Genomic DNA, 17,643 nt, shown 5'->3' on the forward strand with positions numbered 1-17,643 from the left:
CCACGGAGTTGATGTTTCTTTTTATTCATTTTATTTACATTCATTTTTATAAATTCACCAAGAAGAGGTTTATATGGGCAGTTGTGTCATCAATCTTATTGAGTATTCATTGAGTTTTACAGCATGAGTTTCTAAATATTTAACCAACAATAGTGATTAAATCTTTCATTCTTAGGTTTTTATTTTGTGGAATTATTCCCAGTATTTTACTCATTATACCATGATTTCTTTTATGTGTTGTAAAAGTTAATTCCATCTTTTACACTATTGTAGCACTTCCTGCTACAAGTGCGGCCCACCACAACCACCACCTTTGCCTAACTCAAAATACATTCCAAAGGAGTTCTAAAAATAAATATTATTTTTTAAATTATGTTTTAAATGTATTACTGTGCATGTTTAATTTCTATGTATCCGTATAGTTTTCTAAATATGAAATAGCTTTTGCACGTTGCTTATTCAATGCTTGGACTTTTATTTATTTATTCTGTCATTTTTTTTTTTAAAAAAAGGTTGTTATACTTTAAGTAAATAAACAAAAAGCCTTGATAAAATACTATAATTAATAAAAAAATTGTTTTGTTTTTAATCCTATTATTCTGATTAAAGCAAGTATTTTAAAATGGTAGGCTGTATGGAGCTTTTTCTTTGGCTTTTTCTACAATCATTTTGTTCTCAACTTGCATGTTTTCTGAATTTTTTTAACGAAGGTTTTTAAAAGAAATTGATGTATCATAGCACTGTAGTAATATTATGACCTGAATTTTTATATGTTGTAATCTAGTGAAATATAATTTATAATAATACCCAAGTAAGTTGAATAAAATAAGAAATATTTGATTATTACTGGAAAATCAAGGATTTTACAAAAAAAAAAAATCAGCACAAAATTAAAGTTGTCAAAATTTCCTATGAAATTAATATAATACATTTCATTTTTGTTAAAAATGATATAAAAATAGGAGAAAATAATCTAATAAATTTTTTAGGTATCTCAAAAATGTAACCAACATAAAACTATAACGAAGTATGAAGTGTAAAACACATAAAAGATGCAGGAATTTTATAATTATTTTATATACAAGAGTTATAATTTAAGAGAAAAAAATAGATTTCTTGGTTACTAAGCTACAGTCCATCAAAATGTCCAATGCATAATCTCATGAGATATGAAATTTTCATTATAGAAAAGTTTCTGTTATCAGAAAACAGTAATGATTGCTACTAGTTGTAAATAATCGATTAGTAACAATGGAATAGTTTTCAGTTTGAAAAAAAATACTATAGTCGGGAGCTGATGAAAATAAAGGTCAAATGAATCAGCATCAGACAGCTATATATAGTACAATTATTGATAACCTGAAAACTATAGGTGACAAAGACGGAAAATGAATGGAACAGTCTGACCTAGGTAATAGTAAAAGTGAATTTCCATTACACCCTCATACTGTTGGCTAGGAATATGTCCAACGAACGACACTTCATGGTCTAGTTACCATACTGAGATGGATAGAAATAATTTTAAGGTGAAAGTTGATTTAAATCCACACTCAATCAGTGCTGGATAGTGCCTTCAATCATAATGTGTAAAAAAATGGATCATCTTCATAAGTAAATACTGGATCATGTCATAAAATTAGATTCCATTCCAGACTTAATATTTAGTACCCACTTCTATGTAAGTGAATGAAATTCAGCAACACATGCATCCTTCTGTGTGATGTGGAATAGTTTGTCCTATACTAAAACATTGAACTTATAAAATATAAATAAGGTTTCAGGCGATCAAACAGCATGAGTAAGTGTAAGTAAGCTTTAGTTGTTCTGAAAATGTGGTATTATGAAGCTGGAAAGGCAGGTGCAAGTTATACTAAATATTACAAAAAGTTATAAATTAAATTAATTATTTTTTAAAATGTTTTCTTATTCAATAGAAAACCAAAAGGAATTACTTGACAACCAAATATGAAAGTACTTACATTTTTTTAAAAATCAATTATCAACTGATATGAGTCCCACAATATATTTAACTAATAGATGACCTTTTTTTTTTCTGTAGCCGAGATGCATCTCCTAGCCCAAGACCCACTGGAACCCAGTCTGAATCAAGTTCCTCGGGACGGCTTCATGCGTCGAGGTCACACCTTGCCCTTGGATTAGAGGGTAGGGGTGTGTCAAATGGTGACCTTAGGAGCTCGACTTCTCAGTATCAATACCAGCCTCCCCCGACATCTCATTCTCACACGGTTTGTTAATCTAGATTTCTTATTTAACTATTCTTTTTGTTCTAAATCATTATAATTACATGTATAGTATGGTGGAAACGTCTTTGAACAAAATCTTATTTGAAACCTATTTTAAATTGGATGAAGGAGAAAAAATTAAGAATATTTAAAAAAAAAAATATTGTATTATATCACTTGTGCACTATGAACCATTATGGAGGATCAACAATGAGTTGAGGTCATTTTTCTGGTCCTGAAGTGTGAGAGCTTCTAAGAATAGAATGGATAATTGTGGCTAAAACTTATCACAGTATCCCCAATAACCGCATGATATTATATCATAGGGGCTTATTGGGGCAGATTGATTTTCCAGCATGACAACGATCCAAAGCAGAACGATGTAGCTAGAACTGTAAAAGATTATTTTGAAATTTAATAATCCTTTAACTGGAAGATTCTTATGGTATTAACTGGATTTAGTGAATGACACAATTTCTTCCTTATTAAACTATAATAGTTTATTTCATATCGTACAGCAACGTTTCGGGAGATTTCCCCCATCTTCAGGCTGTTGATAACAAAAACCTATATTTGACATATAATTTTCTCCTATTTGTCTTACTTGCTAATATATTATAATATTAATGTCATTATTGAGTAAAAACTTTCTAATAGTCATACATTGTAGGAGAATAATTACCTTTCTCTTATAATGACATTAATATTATAATATATTAGCAAGTAAGACAAATAGGAGAAAATTATATGTCAAATATAGGTTTTTGTTATCAACAGCCTGAAGATGGGGGAAATCTCCCGAAACGTTGCTGTATGATATGAAATAAACTATTATAGTTTAATAAGGAAGAAATTGTGTCATTCACTAAATCCAGTTAATTATTTTGAAAGAAAAGAAGAGTGGGAACAGTTAAGATATACAGAATAGCCACTTCAGTGTCTTGACTTTTATCTTCTTAAACATTTTTAGGAATTGCTTAATAAGAAAAGAATTTCAGGATAACTGACTTCACTTGGAAAGTCCTTAAAGCAGTATGGGCAAATATTTCTCTGGATCACATTGCTTCTTTAATTTCTAACATTTAAGATAGATTCCTGAATACGAAAGAAAGAGAAGAGGACATGCCAAATATTAATTTTTGGCTTCTGTTTTCAATTAAATACATTATGTATTTCCCAATAATCTTGATTTGTTCTTCTTACAGTTAGAATTGTTTGAAATATGACTTTGTTCAAAAACTTTTTCACAGTACTTTGTATTATATTATTTTCATTGTTATTATTCTACTTGTTTCTTTATTTTATGTATAAATAAAAGATAAACTCATTATGAAAATTAACTTCAATTACATAGTGTATGCTAAATATAATTATTGTTAAAAACAATGGGAATACTTAGTGTCGCAGTTAGCTCTAACATTTCAATTGGTTAATTGGTTTTAATTTTGCAGAATTAACAATAAATTTATTTAAATAGGTTTTATTGCTTTTAAAAATGTGAAGGCAGCTTTTCTTTCCTATAAAATATAAAAGAATGAATATATTAACAATTTATTACTTTATCTAAATTGACTTTATTGCTTCTTGAGATATGAAACCAATTTTATTACTTTATCTAAATAGACTTCATTGCTTCTTGAGATATGAAACCAATTTTTTCAGTCCTATAAAATATAAGCATGATGTTGAAAATAAAATAAATTCTTTAATTGTATTTTTGTTACAACATCTTATGATCCTGCCTTATTTGGTAGTTTTTTGTTAGCAATAGATCTTGTGAATATGTGAGATATGAAAGTATTTCCAGTTTTTTGTCTTGTGGTGGCAAAATACTTTTGACATCAAATCCCTTTTACAAGGTAATGAAAGTACTGATTTTCACAGATTAAGAACATCATCTTAAGAAACAAAATTTAGTTAGTGTTGAAATTATATATGAAAAAATAAAACGCTGTGTTTCATGGAACTGATGTATAAATTATTTTTTGATTGATATCACCCTAAAAAATAACAATGAATGTTATATGATTAGATAGATGTTTATCTTTAGTTTTGGACTGATCCTGCTATGTATTGGAAATGGCATGGTTCCAGGTTGATCATAGTAGTTGGCTGTATCAGCCCCCTCCACCGCCTGTCGTCACTGAACAACCTAAAGCCCATCACTATCAGCCTACCTATGATAAAACCTATCCTAAGACTCTTGAATCTCTTGCTGAAAAGGTAATTTAATATTTATTATGTAATTTTGAGATTTTGTTAACTTCGTTTTGTATTCAGTAGGTTAATATAGATATAGCTTTTAATAATAAAAAAAATAGTATGTTGAATTTTTTTTTTTAAATAATAGGTGCATAGTTTCTATCCTGGTGGAAGCAATACTACACCCCGTCGTATGTCTGCGACAACTTCATCGAGCCTTCTGTCCTATTATGCTGGGGGAGGTAGTAATCGTCCAAAGGTTATGCCTCGCTCTGGGTCAGATCAACATCTGCCACGCGTTGAATACATGGACAGCTGTAAGTTATAGAGTATTTTCATTGAAATCAAATAAGGGTACAAATTATCATACAAAGGCTTATTATTTAAATTAATTATATATTTTATTCCTGAAGAACAAAGTGTTTTAGGAAGAAGTTTTTAGGCGAATTTTCTCAAAATAGTTCAGCATCAGGGACTGAAACTTTAGAAAATAAAAAAGCAGTAATATTCAAGAGATAATATTTAATTGATTAATTTTGCTAGTTATGATTACAAAACTATATTTTTCTAATGCTGTCATAAATGGCTGAGATATGAATAGAACCTGTAATCGGCTTCCATTTTGAAGCAAAAAAGCAGATGGCAATGATGAGTTACAAGGATCATGGAATGACTAGTGACTTAAGTGCCAAATATCAAAAGAATCGGAAGTACCTGAGAAAAGTTGCATGATGCAGAGAAAATTGATTTTTGATGTTTATACATTCCAAAATCTTTGGAGATACCTGTGCATATCTGAACTGAACACTTTCTCATTTTGCGGTTGGATGAAGTCTCTGATATTGTGCTATTAAGAGTATTTTGTAACCATTAAGGAGTGTAGTTATTCCTCGGTAGTTGTACTCTCTTATGCCTCCTTTCTTAGGTGTGGGGAATATGACTGTCATTTAGCAATGATCATTTGTTCACTTTGTCATTTGTCCATTACAAGGTCTTATAAAAAAATCTTCCTACTGGAATAGGACTGGTGACTTATTATTTTCAATTTGTTTTTTTGCTGTTGCACCTCCTCAAAATCTGGTGGCTCAAGGTCTTTCACCTGATTTGTTCATACAAGTACAAACAATGATTCCCTGTTTTTTTTAGGGACTGCTGAAATAATTCCTCCATTATTCCTATATTTTATTTTCATCATCGAATAGTATCTCTACATGCTGCTGCTGTTAGTGCTTGAAGGTTCATGTTCTCTTCCAGTTTGTTCATTGAAGTCGTTGATCACAATCTTTGTTTATATCAGCTGTAGGACAATCATCCATCCATCTTTCAAATTCCATGTACTTAAGTCCTCCTCTTGTAATGTTTCAGTGGTAGCATGCGTAATAATGATGCTAAATAATAGAATTTGTCTTTTACTGACAAATAACATATTCTAGGATTAATGGGGTTTGAAACTAGTTGTCAGTTAAGAAATGTTTAATTTTTTTCTTTAGCTATCAATAATTCTGCCACCATTTATTTTAACCCGCAATTTATTATTTTTAAACCACAATTATAAATAATCTTGTTTATTTGGATATGTGTATATCAATTGGTATAGTGTAAGTTTGCTGATTGATATTTAGAATTTTAATTTAGGTAAAGTAAAGAAACTTATAACTTTACCTGACTTTTACTTTATCTATAAATTATAACTTTACTTGTTGTTATATTACCAGTAATTATGTTCTGTATTGATAAAAATAATTTAAAATGGGTTTAATTTTTCAGATTCAGGTCTTACTGGTGGTCCTCCTAGCTATAGAAGTTCATATCGTAGCCCCAGCTCTACTTATGGTACTCTGAATAGAAGACAGCGCTCAGTTGATTATTCATCTGATACTGAAGCATCAACTCGACCTTATTACTATTATCGCCAACATAGCGCAGGCTAGTAATATTTTGATTTAAAAAATAAATTAAATTTATCTATAATTTATTGTTTTTATCACAATTTCCTTTGAATGTATTAACAATTATTTTTTTCCTTTTGCATTAAAAAAAAAATCTGGTGCAGTGCGTGCACGACATTACTTTCACTTAGCATCCTAGTTTCTGGTACGGTGCATACATCAAATTACTTTCACTTAGCGTCCTACTGTCTGGTATGGTGCGTGCATCACATTCTTTCACTTAGTGTCCTACTTTCTGGTACAGTGCGTGTATCACATTACTTTTACTAATCATACTTTAATATAATAATAAAGCATCGTACTTTCTGGTGCGGTGGGTACATCACATTACTTTCACTTACTGTCCTACTTTCTTTCCCAAGTTTAGTGTAGATTAGTGGGCACATGTTAAAGTTATCGCTTTTGTTAAGTTCTTGAAAAAAATCTTGAGACTAGGGAAGGGGAAAAATTTTTCTTTATCTTTTGCTATAAAAATTTATATTTTAAGGTTTCTTGAGGTGGGAATAATGAATATAAATTTTGTTCAAGCCAAGAATGCAACAGATTTAAACATAATGCAATCGGGAAAGATCAGATAGTCTCGGCTTTTCCAATTTGAACTCTAATTGATTGATTTTTATCAGGAAATCGCAATTTTATTTTTTCCAGGATCTTCAGCATTAGGTACTATAGGAACTGCCTTAGAAACTACCCACACGGGTACAATATCATCATTGCGTTCGAATTCTCTTCCTAGAGATACAAGGCAACCTAGGACTCATATTCCAACTCTACCAACTCATAGGTAAAAAATAAATTTTCATTTTTATCTCAATTATTAATAAGCCTGTAAAATTCAGGGTTATAATCTTTATAGAACCATCTTTCTGAAGTTTCGTTGACTTCAATATCCTTTTTTCCCCGGCATATATGGACCATGGTTTAGAAACTGATTGCAGGAAATAGCAGCTGCTCAAACATAATTAAATTCAATGAAAGGCAAAATAACCTTTAAAATAATATCTAATATAACTGTTGAGTCTCAATAATTGAAGAAAGTTTCTAGGAACGGAGTCAAAATGATAAATTTGTCTGAACCGCAATACAGTTTCACGTTTTCCCACTTTTTTTTTGTTAGTATCTTACCCTCCACTTTTATTTTTATAATACTATGTGCTCATACAATAATAATTTTAATTTATTAAAATTTTTGTGTTTTTCAGTGCAATAGCTAATAATAATTTCAACTTATTAAAATGTTTGTGTTGTTCAGTGCATTAGCCTTACAAGTTGTTTACTAAGTGGTTAGTTTTCCTCCCATTAAGCCACTGTAACCAAGAAGTTATACTCAAAATGACCATAATTCTTTACAGGATCCCTTTACTGACTTATATGGGTTGTGTCAGAAAATTTGAGCTCAATGGGTTGGATGGTTTGAGAGTGTTGTGGACAAACATCCATACTATTTAATCTTTATAATATTATTATAAATAATAATAATTTTATATAATCTCAGCAGCAAAAAAATACTTAATATTTCTGATTTTAAAGGCTGATTATGAGTAATATATTTGCTTTTATAGGTAATTTAGTTATTACAGGGTAATCTTGAACTATGTACATTGAAACAATATCTTGAAGATAAATAAGGAAAGAAATAGGAGACTGCTTTACCAGGCTCTCACCACTTCTCAATTAGATAGATTTTTTTCTTTCAAAATTATTGATTTTTCGATGATGCATTTTTCATTGTTGACAAACATTCTTTATTCATTCTGGTTAAGGAAAGAGATTCTTTCAAATGAAGATTTTACCCATAAGGAGGATAAGAAATAGTAAAGACTGCAGCATCCAATGTATTGTAGCAAAGCTTGGATTAGTTAAGTCCTCTATTCATGATGCACTCCAGCCATTCCGGGAGACAAGCAGCAATGAGTCAAGAACTAACTGTAGCCAACTGACGGCCATTACTCCATCTGCTAATCTATTTATACTTTCTCAGTGTTTACCTATCTTAGATCGGACACTGTATGACAAAGACTGAGAGAGTATTTGTAGATTTTGAGCGAGGTGTCGTGTGGTTGGTCCACAACTGAAAAGGCATCATAGAGAAAGATGATCTTTAGTTAACTAACAAATAGTGTCAGTTTTATTCACAATTGGGTCTCTTCAGTCTGTTCCACTCAGACATTCAAGATAAAGCATGTAGGGTACCAGAAGAGCGATTCACTTAATTTATCTTCGCATGTCACAGCCCTTCAACTTAATCATCTGTGGCTGGGAGGGGATTAAATTTCCATACTTGTTTCCATTAGTACTGGGCCAGGGCTTTGACTGCTCAGAGGTATAGTTAAGAAGTGCTCAGTATCGTTATCCTCCTTTTAGTTACGAAATAGCTGCAATGTAATTTATATTCAATTAAAATTAAAATCCCAATTCTTCTTTTCTTGAGTGGGTTAGGACTCTACCCTGTTAGACAGAGTTCTCTATCAGAAACTTGATATAAACGTAGTTATAAGTTTATAAAATGCCAATTTCTAATTTTTATTCATTACAATTTATTTATAGAGTATTATGTAAAGAGATTTTTTTTTATCATCGACTTTATTTAAAGAAACTAATTGTTACCAAAAATAAAAAAAAAATATCTGTGTTACCAGAAATATGGAGAAAAATCAGGTCCTTTTTTTATGTTCCTGAATGTATGTAGATATAAATATGAACTCTATTTATATTTGTATTTATTTAGTCAACTGTAACTTCCTTAAAGTTCTGTCACATTCCTAAAAGTGATCTTACCTAGTAAAAGTTTTACACTTGCAAATTACATCCTTACCTTTTTATTTATGCTTTCTATTGGTGATGTTGAAAACATGAGGTTTGCTATAATCCTGGCAATTGTTGGTTTTGAAACTTTCAAACAAAATTAAAACTGTATAAATGTGTTCAGAGATTCTTGATTTTAACTTTGTGTGAAGAGACATAAAGGTCCTTTGAAAATGACTCTCGTATTTTTAAAAATATTTTTTAAATTGTAGAATATGTTTTGTTATAAATACAAATTAATAATGTGCTAATTATAACATAACTATGTTCATTCAGGGGTTCTACACTAAGATTGGATCGAGAAAGCTCCCTCTTGGGCTCTGGGGTCTCAGGCCTTGATCAAGAAGACGACGGAGCATTATCTGCTCCAGAGATGTCCCTCACCAGGAAGCATCGAGGTAATTATAGTCATCAATTGCTGCTACAAAAGTAGTTGACGTTCCACCAGGTTATTCGTTAGATTTCAGGCTCCCTTTCACAAAATTTTACGTCTTTCTTAATGGATTACAACTCAATCATTGGACCACCACCGTGTGTTTGGATCTGTCTTGTAGTCTTTGCCTTGAAGGTTTTTAAAATAATCCTGGAGTTGTGGGTATTCACCTTTTTCTTGTTCATGATTATTCTCTTCTAGACTGAGATTTATATACTTCTTTAAAATTTATAAAAAACTGGGTTTTATTTCTCATGGCTGAAGATCTCTTAAATCTTTCTAATTGGGTCCTTTCATTGTGTTTTCCCTCTTCATTCATAGCTACCTCAGTTATCCAGCGCCAATCTCCGTTGCCAGAATCAACCATTTAGCTGGTTGCTTTGTTTGCTCCAATGTTCTTCCTTAGGAGTCATAATTTCCTAAGTAAACAGAAGTAGTAGTTAAAACTATTCTTAATTAATTTATTTTTATTTAAAAGTATTATATGGGTACAGGTCGACTTGTGTCTTCACCAAGTGTGTTTACTGCAGATGAATACCGGACGTGGCTTTCCAGAGCCCCGTCGTCCTCGGCGATTTATTCTGCTGCCAGGGGTGCTCCACTGTTGGGTCAGAAAGCCCAGAGGTTTACTTTTTCAGCTGAGAATCTGCCACAGCGAGCAAGACAGGTAAGTGGTATTTTTAATATTGCCTATGTTATTTTAAGAAATTCTCTGAAGAACATTTATTACTTAACCGAACACCTTCAAGGAATAGATTATACAAGGGACTAATGGAATTTATTTATTTAGTCTATGTTCTGCAGATGGCCAGGTAATACATTAGTACATCAGCCAGGAGCATGAAATCCATCTTATAGAACATACATCTGTAAATAATTTTTAGAATTAGTTTCTATCACAATGAACATGGAAATGTGTTTTGGCGGTTCAATAATTTTAACTAGTTAAGATAATGAATTTAATTGAGTAACGTATTAGATATTTTTTTCCCCCTCCTATAACTCCATAAGGTGCATCCTAGTGAAACAGTTATTGTATTAGAAATTAAACAGCATCCTAGTGAAGCAGTTATTGTATTAGAAATTAAACAGCATTCTATGTTAAATAAGTGCCAAAATGTATTCATTTGGTAAAGTAGTATGATGTAAACTGTAAGCTATTATAAACAAAAAAATGAAGTGTATTTTCAAATTTTGGCAAAACTGAGGGTTGCTTTTTATATTTCTGGTCTAATAATGACCAGAATTGGTTTTATTGTTTTTCAAAGTATTCTCCATGAAGATCAATACACTTTTGTATGTATTTGAAGTAACTCCAAAGCATGAATTTTGAATGTATCAAAGGCTTCTTCGAAAATCGTTGTCAACGTAATATATTTTTGGCGTGTGGAAATAAAAAAACGTTATTGGATGCCAAATCAGGGCTGTACGGTGGATGACCCATCAATCCAATGTTTTGGCTGATCAAAAAAGTTCCTTTGTTTGAACCGAAGTGTGAGATCTCGCATTGTCATGATGAAGCATTATTCACCACTTCAGCTTTTTTCTGAAGACTTCTGGCAAACAAATGTTCATGTACCATTCAGAATTGACTGTTTTGAATTGCCCTAACGCTACTGTCGTCATGAAACCTGTACAGGCAACCATTTGCTTTGATGTACCTCTCCCATGATTCATTACCTATTTTTACCTATTTTACCTCCCATGAACACGAAAAAAAAATTTTTTCGGCCAAATGTTCATTCAATGTCTTATGAATACTTGTCATATTAATGCTCAAAGATGCCTCAATCTCCTTGTGTGTCATATGGTGATATTGCGTTATCAGTTCACACAGAGCATTGATATTTTCTCACACAGCTACAGATTTTGGATGATCTTTACAATCTTCATCCTGGAGCGAACATTGACTATAATCGAATCCATTATACCAGTTTTTTTCTTTTATAACGCTGTAGGATGTATAAAAAAAAGGATTTAATTCATTACGTTATCGAATTAATTATCAAATTAATAAGAATTTTAGATCCATCATAAATGGTAAACACTAACATGGTACCATGTTAGTGTGATAAAAAATGATTTGCGAATGCATGTTCTATGTGATGGATTTTATGCATCTGGCTCCTATACTACTAGATTTTATGTTAAAAATGTCATATTCAAATGGTTAAATTCTGTAAAGGGCTTAATATTTTCAGATATATTTATAATATATCATTTTCCTGTTAGTTTCAGAGCTAAGTCAAATGAATGGATCTTAGATATTCAAGTAGTCAATTAGTTTATCAGGGCATAAATCTGCCCTTATTTACTGCCATTAAAGGTAAGGAAAGGGTGTTATAATAGGTTTTCCTTTTATACCTCCAATAATTATTAAAATTTACCATTTTTTTTTATTGTTTAAATTATTGGCTGAGTAATATATGTGTACATTATATAATTCTATAGTGTGTCTTTCAGGAAAAGAGTTTTCTCCTCTTTCCTAGGGGCATTGTTTTAATTCCATGGCTATAATATTTTTAAAAAATAAATAAAACAATGATTAAACATTCCTCAAAATTTTCGTTCTGTCTCCAAAATTGTTTGAAAACTACTGAAAAATTTTTGATTTAACAATTTATTAAATGCATTGGTTTAAAAAGAACATTGATAAAAATAAAATATGATAGGCACAGCTGTTTAGTTGTCATGAAATTTCTTTCTTATTAGAAATTATTGCACTTTGGCAGGTTGTTTTGTTTTATAATTCTAAAATAATTTTGGACATGTTTTTTTTAAAGCAATTATACAAATAAAAGTAAATATTTTATTTATCAAAGTTATGATTTGCTAAAGAATCCATCTCTTAGAACAGACTTCTCTTAAAGCTACTTTTATAATGCTGAGATAATTTATAGGGGTTATAATTCAGCTTTAACACACTTTAATTATGTATGGATTATTATTTTTATTAATGAACCTTTTAAATAAACCGAGGAAAAAAAAAAAACTCCCTAAAGATTGGAGGTTTTACCTTCAAGATACACATAATTTTAAGACTTATAGTAATTTAAAGTTTATTTATTTATTTTTTTATTCTAAAACTGCTCCACCTGCTGCTTTTCTCTCAGACTACTGAGCTATATTTTAAGTTTGGCACTCCTTTCACAGGTCACTTCAAGATGATTCTGAACACTGTCTCATTTGTATCAAGAGTTCATTTGTTTTAAGATTTCAAGATTATAGAGATAGCTTTGCTGTGTATGAAGTTTGAGAAAAAATATACGATCTTGTAGTCATCCCAAAGTCTAAAAAAAAATAAATAAATAAAATAAAAATAATTTAAATTCTTTTCTTGTATATATAACTATTTGGAAATAATATACCATATTCCACAGTGTTTTAAAAACAAATTGTTAATGAAAGTATTATGATCTGCCATTTTTGAGCAATAATAAATACTTTAAGCCTAATGTGAATATATGGTGGTCCTTTACTTGTTCCATAATTTAGGATTGGTTCTGCCATATTTCAATGTGTTGTTTGCTATTTCAGTTTTTTAATAAGTGATGAGTTATTTTGAGATGAAATAAGTTTATTGGTAAAGTAGTGAATTCATTTATTTTTTAGTCTGAGCTGTTGTATTCAACCTATCGACCAGGTCAGCTTGCTACTATGGGTCCTTTAGTTAGCTCTTCCTCTACGACTACTGGTCTTAAGTCACTTGATAGACATTCAACACTCGACAGGCATTCATCTCTGGATCGGCATTCTTCCCTTGATAGGCATTCTACCCTCGATCGCCACTCAACATTAGATAGGCATTCTACTTTAGACCGTCATTCAACGTTGGACCGCCACTCAACACTTGACCGCCACTCAACATTGGATCGCCATTCTACGCTTGATAGGTTAGTTCACCGTTTATTTTGTTTTATTACTTTTAATACTGAATATCAGTTGACTATATCTATCAATGTGTGGTTAGTGGCATTGCTTATGTGAAATGTTATTAATTCTTGTTAGTTATTAGTTGTATAATTTTTGTGTATGTATTTGTACTCATTAGGTGTTGAGTATAGTTAAAATTTTAATAATTTTCAGGCATTCAACATTAGACAGGCATTCTTCATTAGATCGCCACTCCACCTTAGATAGACATTCCACCCTTGATCGCCATTCTACGCTTGACCGTCATTCTACGCTAGATAGAAGTTCGACATTGGATAGATCATCTATGGACAGGCATTCTGCATCCCTCACTTCTAGGTCAGCTTCTTTGAGGAGGATGCATAATCTCCTTGAATTGGAAGCAAAGTCTCTTGGAAAGGGAAGCGATGCTGGGCCTAAACCAAGATCTCCCTCAGTATTACATATTAATCCTGCGGGTTAGTATTTTTTACCATTGCTTATTATTTTATCTGACTTTCAATATTTGTAGAAAATTTACTTGATTCCAGAAAACCAAATTTCTTTTTATTTAGCATGTGTTGTTTTTTATATTTGATAAAATAGATAAACTTTTTTTTTTAGTTTGTTATCAATAGTCGAATTTTATCTAAATTGATGTTTTACATCTGATAAATTTCTACTTTCAGAATTTTTGAAATACAAACAGTCGGTAGTAAGACCTGGTCAGAGTGAAGTAAGCGGGCTGTTATGGCTTCATTTGTTAAGTGGACGTGGACTCCGTGCATCGACCAATCCCTCATCATCTTCCAGTAGTATCGGTAAATTACATATTTTGTGTAAAATGTTGATCTCTTATGAATATTGTCAAGTTCTTATCTTAATTAATATATTCTTACTAAATTTTTGTCAACATTTATAACAAAATTAATTCTTTCTTGTTTTATTGATTTATGGTTGTATTGATGAATAATTTCCAGGTGCTGGAGCCGGTAGTGTTGTTCGAGATCTCTATTGTGTTCTTGAATGTGATGGGGTACATAAAGCACGGACTGTTGTTCGCACAGCTGATTTAGTTTTTGACTGGGATGAAACATTCGAGTTGGATTTGGTATCGAATAGAGAACTTGACTTCCTCATTTATTCTTGGGATCCACAATATCGGCATAAGTTGTGCTATAAGGTTATTGAACAGTAATAAATTTTTTCTAAGTATTGTGTTTTAGTCAAATACAAAGTTATTGAATATTTTCTTTGAATGAATTTTATTTTTATAATTAAGGGTTTATAATAAATTATTCAGAAGAGCACGAAAATTTTTATAGTTATGTTTTTGTAGATATTTTTATCATATAAACCTAATTATGTTATTAGTTGTTGAAGTCTGTTGTTAGTTTCTAAAAATATTTAGTTATAAGGAATTTGTTGGAAGATTATTAGTTGACCATTTATAATTTAAGGAAGATGGTACAGGTGTCTAGTACACAAAATTTGAAGAAAAACTAGACAACTATGTTTCGACCCTTGTTGCAGGTTTTTATCAGGGTTGAGTAAAGGTAGGTTTGCAGTCTAGAAACTGTTTATTATAAACTTGTTTTGTTTCTGAACTGAAGAAGACCTTCAATGGGGGTCTAAATGTAGATGGTCTAATCAGTAGTTTAGTATAATAATGTATTTTTTTGCATACCATTGTTTAGCTGCAATTTCCTTACATGGGGAATTAAGTGTTAATGTGTTCATCTTTTGTGTAATAAGGTAGTTTACTAACTTACTTTTGTGTGTACTTGAAACTTTATTTATGATGAATTAAATTTTATTACTTGATACTTCTGATCAATGATTCCATGGTGGCAAGGGAAGTGAAATTTACTGGGAACCATGAGGGAAAGAGAGTATAAGGTAAAATTCAGAAAGACTGTAAGTCTTGATTCCTTGCTAAAGCAAAAATGTTTTCTTTGTACACAGAATAGTAGCAAAACATAATTTTAAATACTATCACTTTGGAGGCCCAAGATGACTCCTGGGTGTGCTTATTATGACCATTTTGTTTCATGATGTAATTTTTTTATAAGCTTGTTTTCTATTGATGATTTTTTTTTTATTCCCTCCCTGTTCATTTCTGACATCTGGGAGGAGGAGGGGTTATCTACCGGGTTCCACTCTATTCTAACACAATGGTGTGTAGTAAAGTTTTCATTTTGTGGGACTGCCACAAAAATAAAAGTTGAACCACCAGGCCGGATTTAAACCAGTGCCGCTGCAGTCCCCAGGTTGGAAAGATCTACACCTCTCTGAGCTACAGACGTTCCCTTTATTTATGATCAATCATATAGCACATTGTTTTCAAACCAGTGGTCTGCAGATCACAGGTGGGCCATAGAAGGGTCCTATAACATATTTTTGTGAGGATTTATTGTTATAACTATTTTATTAATTAACTTTCCTGACATTTTATTGTCAGCTGAAAGGAATGTTTTAACAAGATAATGTTAGAACACTATAAGTGACTCAAAATGAACTCTTAACCTACTTAATTTTCAAATATTTTCTGAAGGAGACTTCCCTTCCTGCTAAGAATTAAGGATGGGCCACACATCCAGTATTTCCAGCTTAATGGCTTTCAGGTTTCAAATGAGTTGTTAATTACTGATATAACACAACTAAAAACAAGAATTATTATTTAAGAAAGGAACTTTTGTTTTATAAGATTGATCTCTGAAAGCTCAGATATGAATCTAATTTATAACTTTATTTATCTTTTAGGGCTCAGTTCAATTGGCCGTACTTCTGTCTGAATCTCCTGTCCATCAGTTAGCTGTAAAAATTGAACCTCGTGGTACATTATACCTTCGACTTCATCATACTTCTCCTCACCAGACATTCTGTCGTAAACCTAAGCAACCCGTTATTCCTAGAGGAAAAGTTCAAGGTTGTGACTTTTAAAAATAACAATTGTATTTAGAGTTATAATTATTTGAAAATTATCTACTTTGAATTGTACCTTAGCAAAAATCTAAAATTGAAGCTGAAGTTAAGTTTTTGGATAGTTTTTCTTCTTTTAAGTTCGTCTTCTGATTTATTAATCTTATTTTTGCAACAGGTATCTTTGGCTGTGATCTTGAGACAGTTGTAAATAGAGAAAGCATTGCTTCTGAAATTATGAAAGGCGATGCAGTTAATATACCGACTATTGTTCGACGATGTGTAGAAGAGGTTGAACGTAGAGGACTGGATATTATCGGTTAGTAATTTCTTTATTTTTGTATGATTAATATCGTATTTTTATAATACTTTATAATTTATTATCTGCTGATAGTTGTAATATTTAATGTAATGTAATAAATTAAAATTAAAAGTAAATTATAGAATTCCAATTTGGGATGAAGATTATATATAAAGATTTATTTATAAGAAAGTTCCTTTCTATTTGATGAAACTGATGAAAATCCTTCTGTTTGATATAACTGATATAATATACATTATGATATATTTATATTACAAGAGGAAGAAGGAGGGTACTGGTTTTGTTAATCAGCAATTATTCTTTTGCATTTCCATTTAAAGATAGCATATTTTAAGCTTTTGCTAAATTAAATGGAACATTTGTTGAATAACTCCTGTATCATTGTTTTATAGGTCTTTACAGATTATGTGGTTCTGCTACAAAGAAAAGAATATTACGTGAAGCTTTTGAACGTAGTGCTCGAACAGTTGATCTCTCATCTGAAAATGTTCCTGATATAAATGTTATTACAGGTGAATGTAACAGTATTTATTAATTCAGGTCATCAATAAATATTTATTTTATATATTCTAAGATCTAGTTGTGTATAAGCTTCCATTGTGATTGTTTTATTTAATGAAATAGTTTCTATATTTCCTAAAATTATCTCATATCTTATATAAATAAATATAATTATAATATTATAACTTGATCGCCATTCTACGCTTGATAGGTTAACTCCATAAGGTGCATCCTAGTGAAACAGTTATTGTATTAGAAATTAAACAGCATTCTATGTTAAATAAGTGCCAAAATGTATTCATTTGGTAAAGTAGTATGATGTAAACTGTAAGCTATTATAAACAAAAAAATGAAGTGTATTTTCAAATTTTGGCT

General features: G+C 30.9%; 1 protein-coding gene across 6 annotated transcripts in view; it reads left to right on the plus strand.

Moving 5' to 3' along the window:
• The window catches only part of RhoGAP100F (Rho GTPase activating protein at 100F), a 128,554-nt gene that overhangs the window by 84,472 nt on the left and 26,439 nt on the right, over positions 1-17,643 (plus strand). For 5 of the 6 annotated variants that reach the window (XR_001343053.2, XR_001343054.3, XM_067045769.1 and 2 more), the window contains 14 exons: positions 2,060-2,246; positions 4,338-4,466; positions 4,594-4,762; positions 6,213-6,371; positions 7,043-7,178; positions 9,476-9,597; positions 10,127-10,299; positions 13,245-13,525; positions 13,719-14,002; positions 14,213-14,344; positions 14,504-14,706; positions 16,287-16,452; positions 16,624-16,764; positions 17,160-17,279. Coding sequence is in view for 4 of the 6 variants with exons in the window: in XM_067045769.1 (XP_066901870.1) it covers positions 2,060-2,246; positions 4,338-4,466; positions 4,594-4,762; positions 6,213-6,371; positions 7,043-7,178; positions 9,476-9,597; positions 10,127-10,299; positions 13,245-13,525; positions 13,719-14,002; positions 14,213-14,344; positions 14,504-14,706; positions 16,287-16,452; positions 16,624-16,764; positions 17,160-17,279 (2,402 nt within the window). In the remaining 2 variants the exon portion in view is untranslated. The remainder of the gene's footprint in view (positions 1-2,059; positions 2,247-4,337; positions 4,467-4,593; positions 4,763-6,212; positions 6,372-7,042; positions 7,179-9,475; positions 9,598-10,126; positions 10,300-13,244; positions 13,526-13,718; positions 14,003-14,212; positions 14,345-14,503; positions 14,707-16,286; positions 16,453-16,623; positions 16,765-17,159; positions 17,280-17,643) is intronic. The other variant, XM_014419445.2, reaches the window with a different exon arrangement.

The sequence above is a fragment of the Halyomorpha halys genome, unplaced genomic scaffold (genome assembly GCF_000696795.3).
Source record: "Halyomorpha halys isolate HHAL.00 unplaced genomic scaffold, Hhal_1.1 Scaffold238.1, whole genome shotgun sequence".
Taxonomy (NCBI): Eukaryota; Metazoa; Arthropoda; class Insecta; order Hemiptera; family Pentatomidae; genus Halyomorpha; species Halyomorpha halys.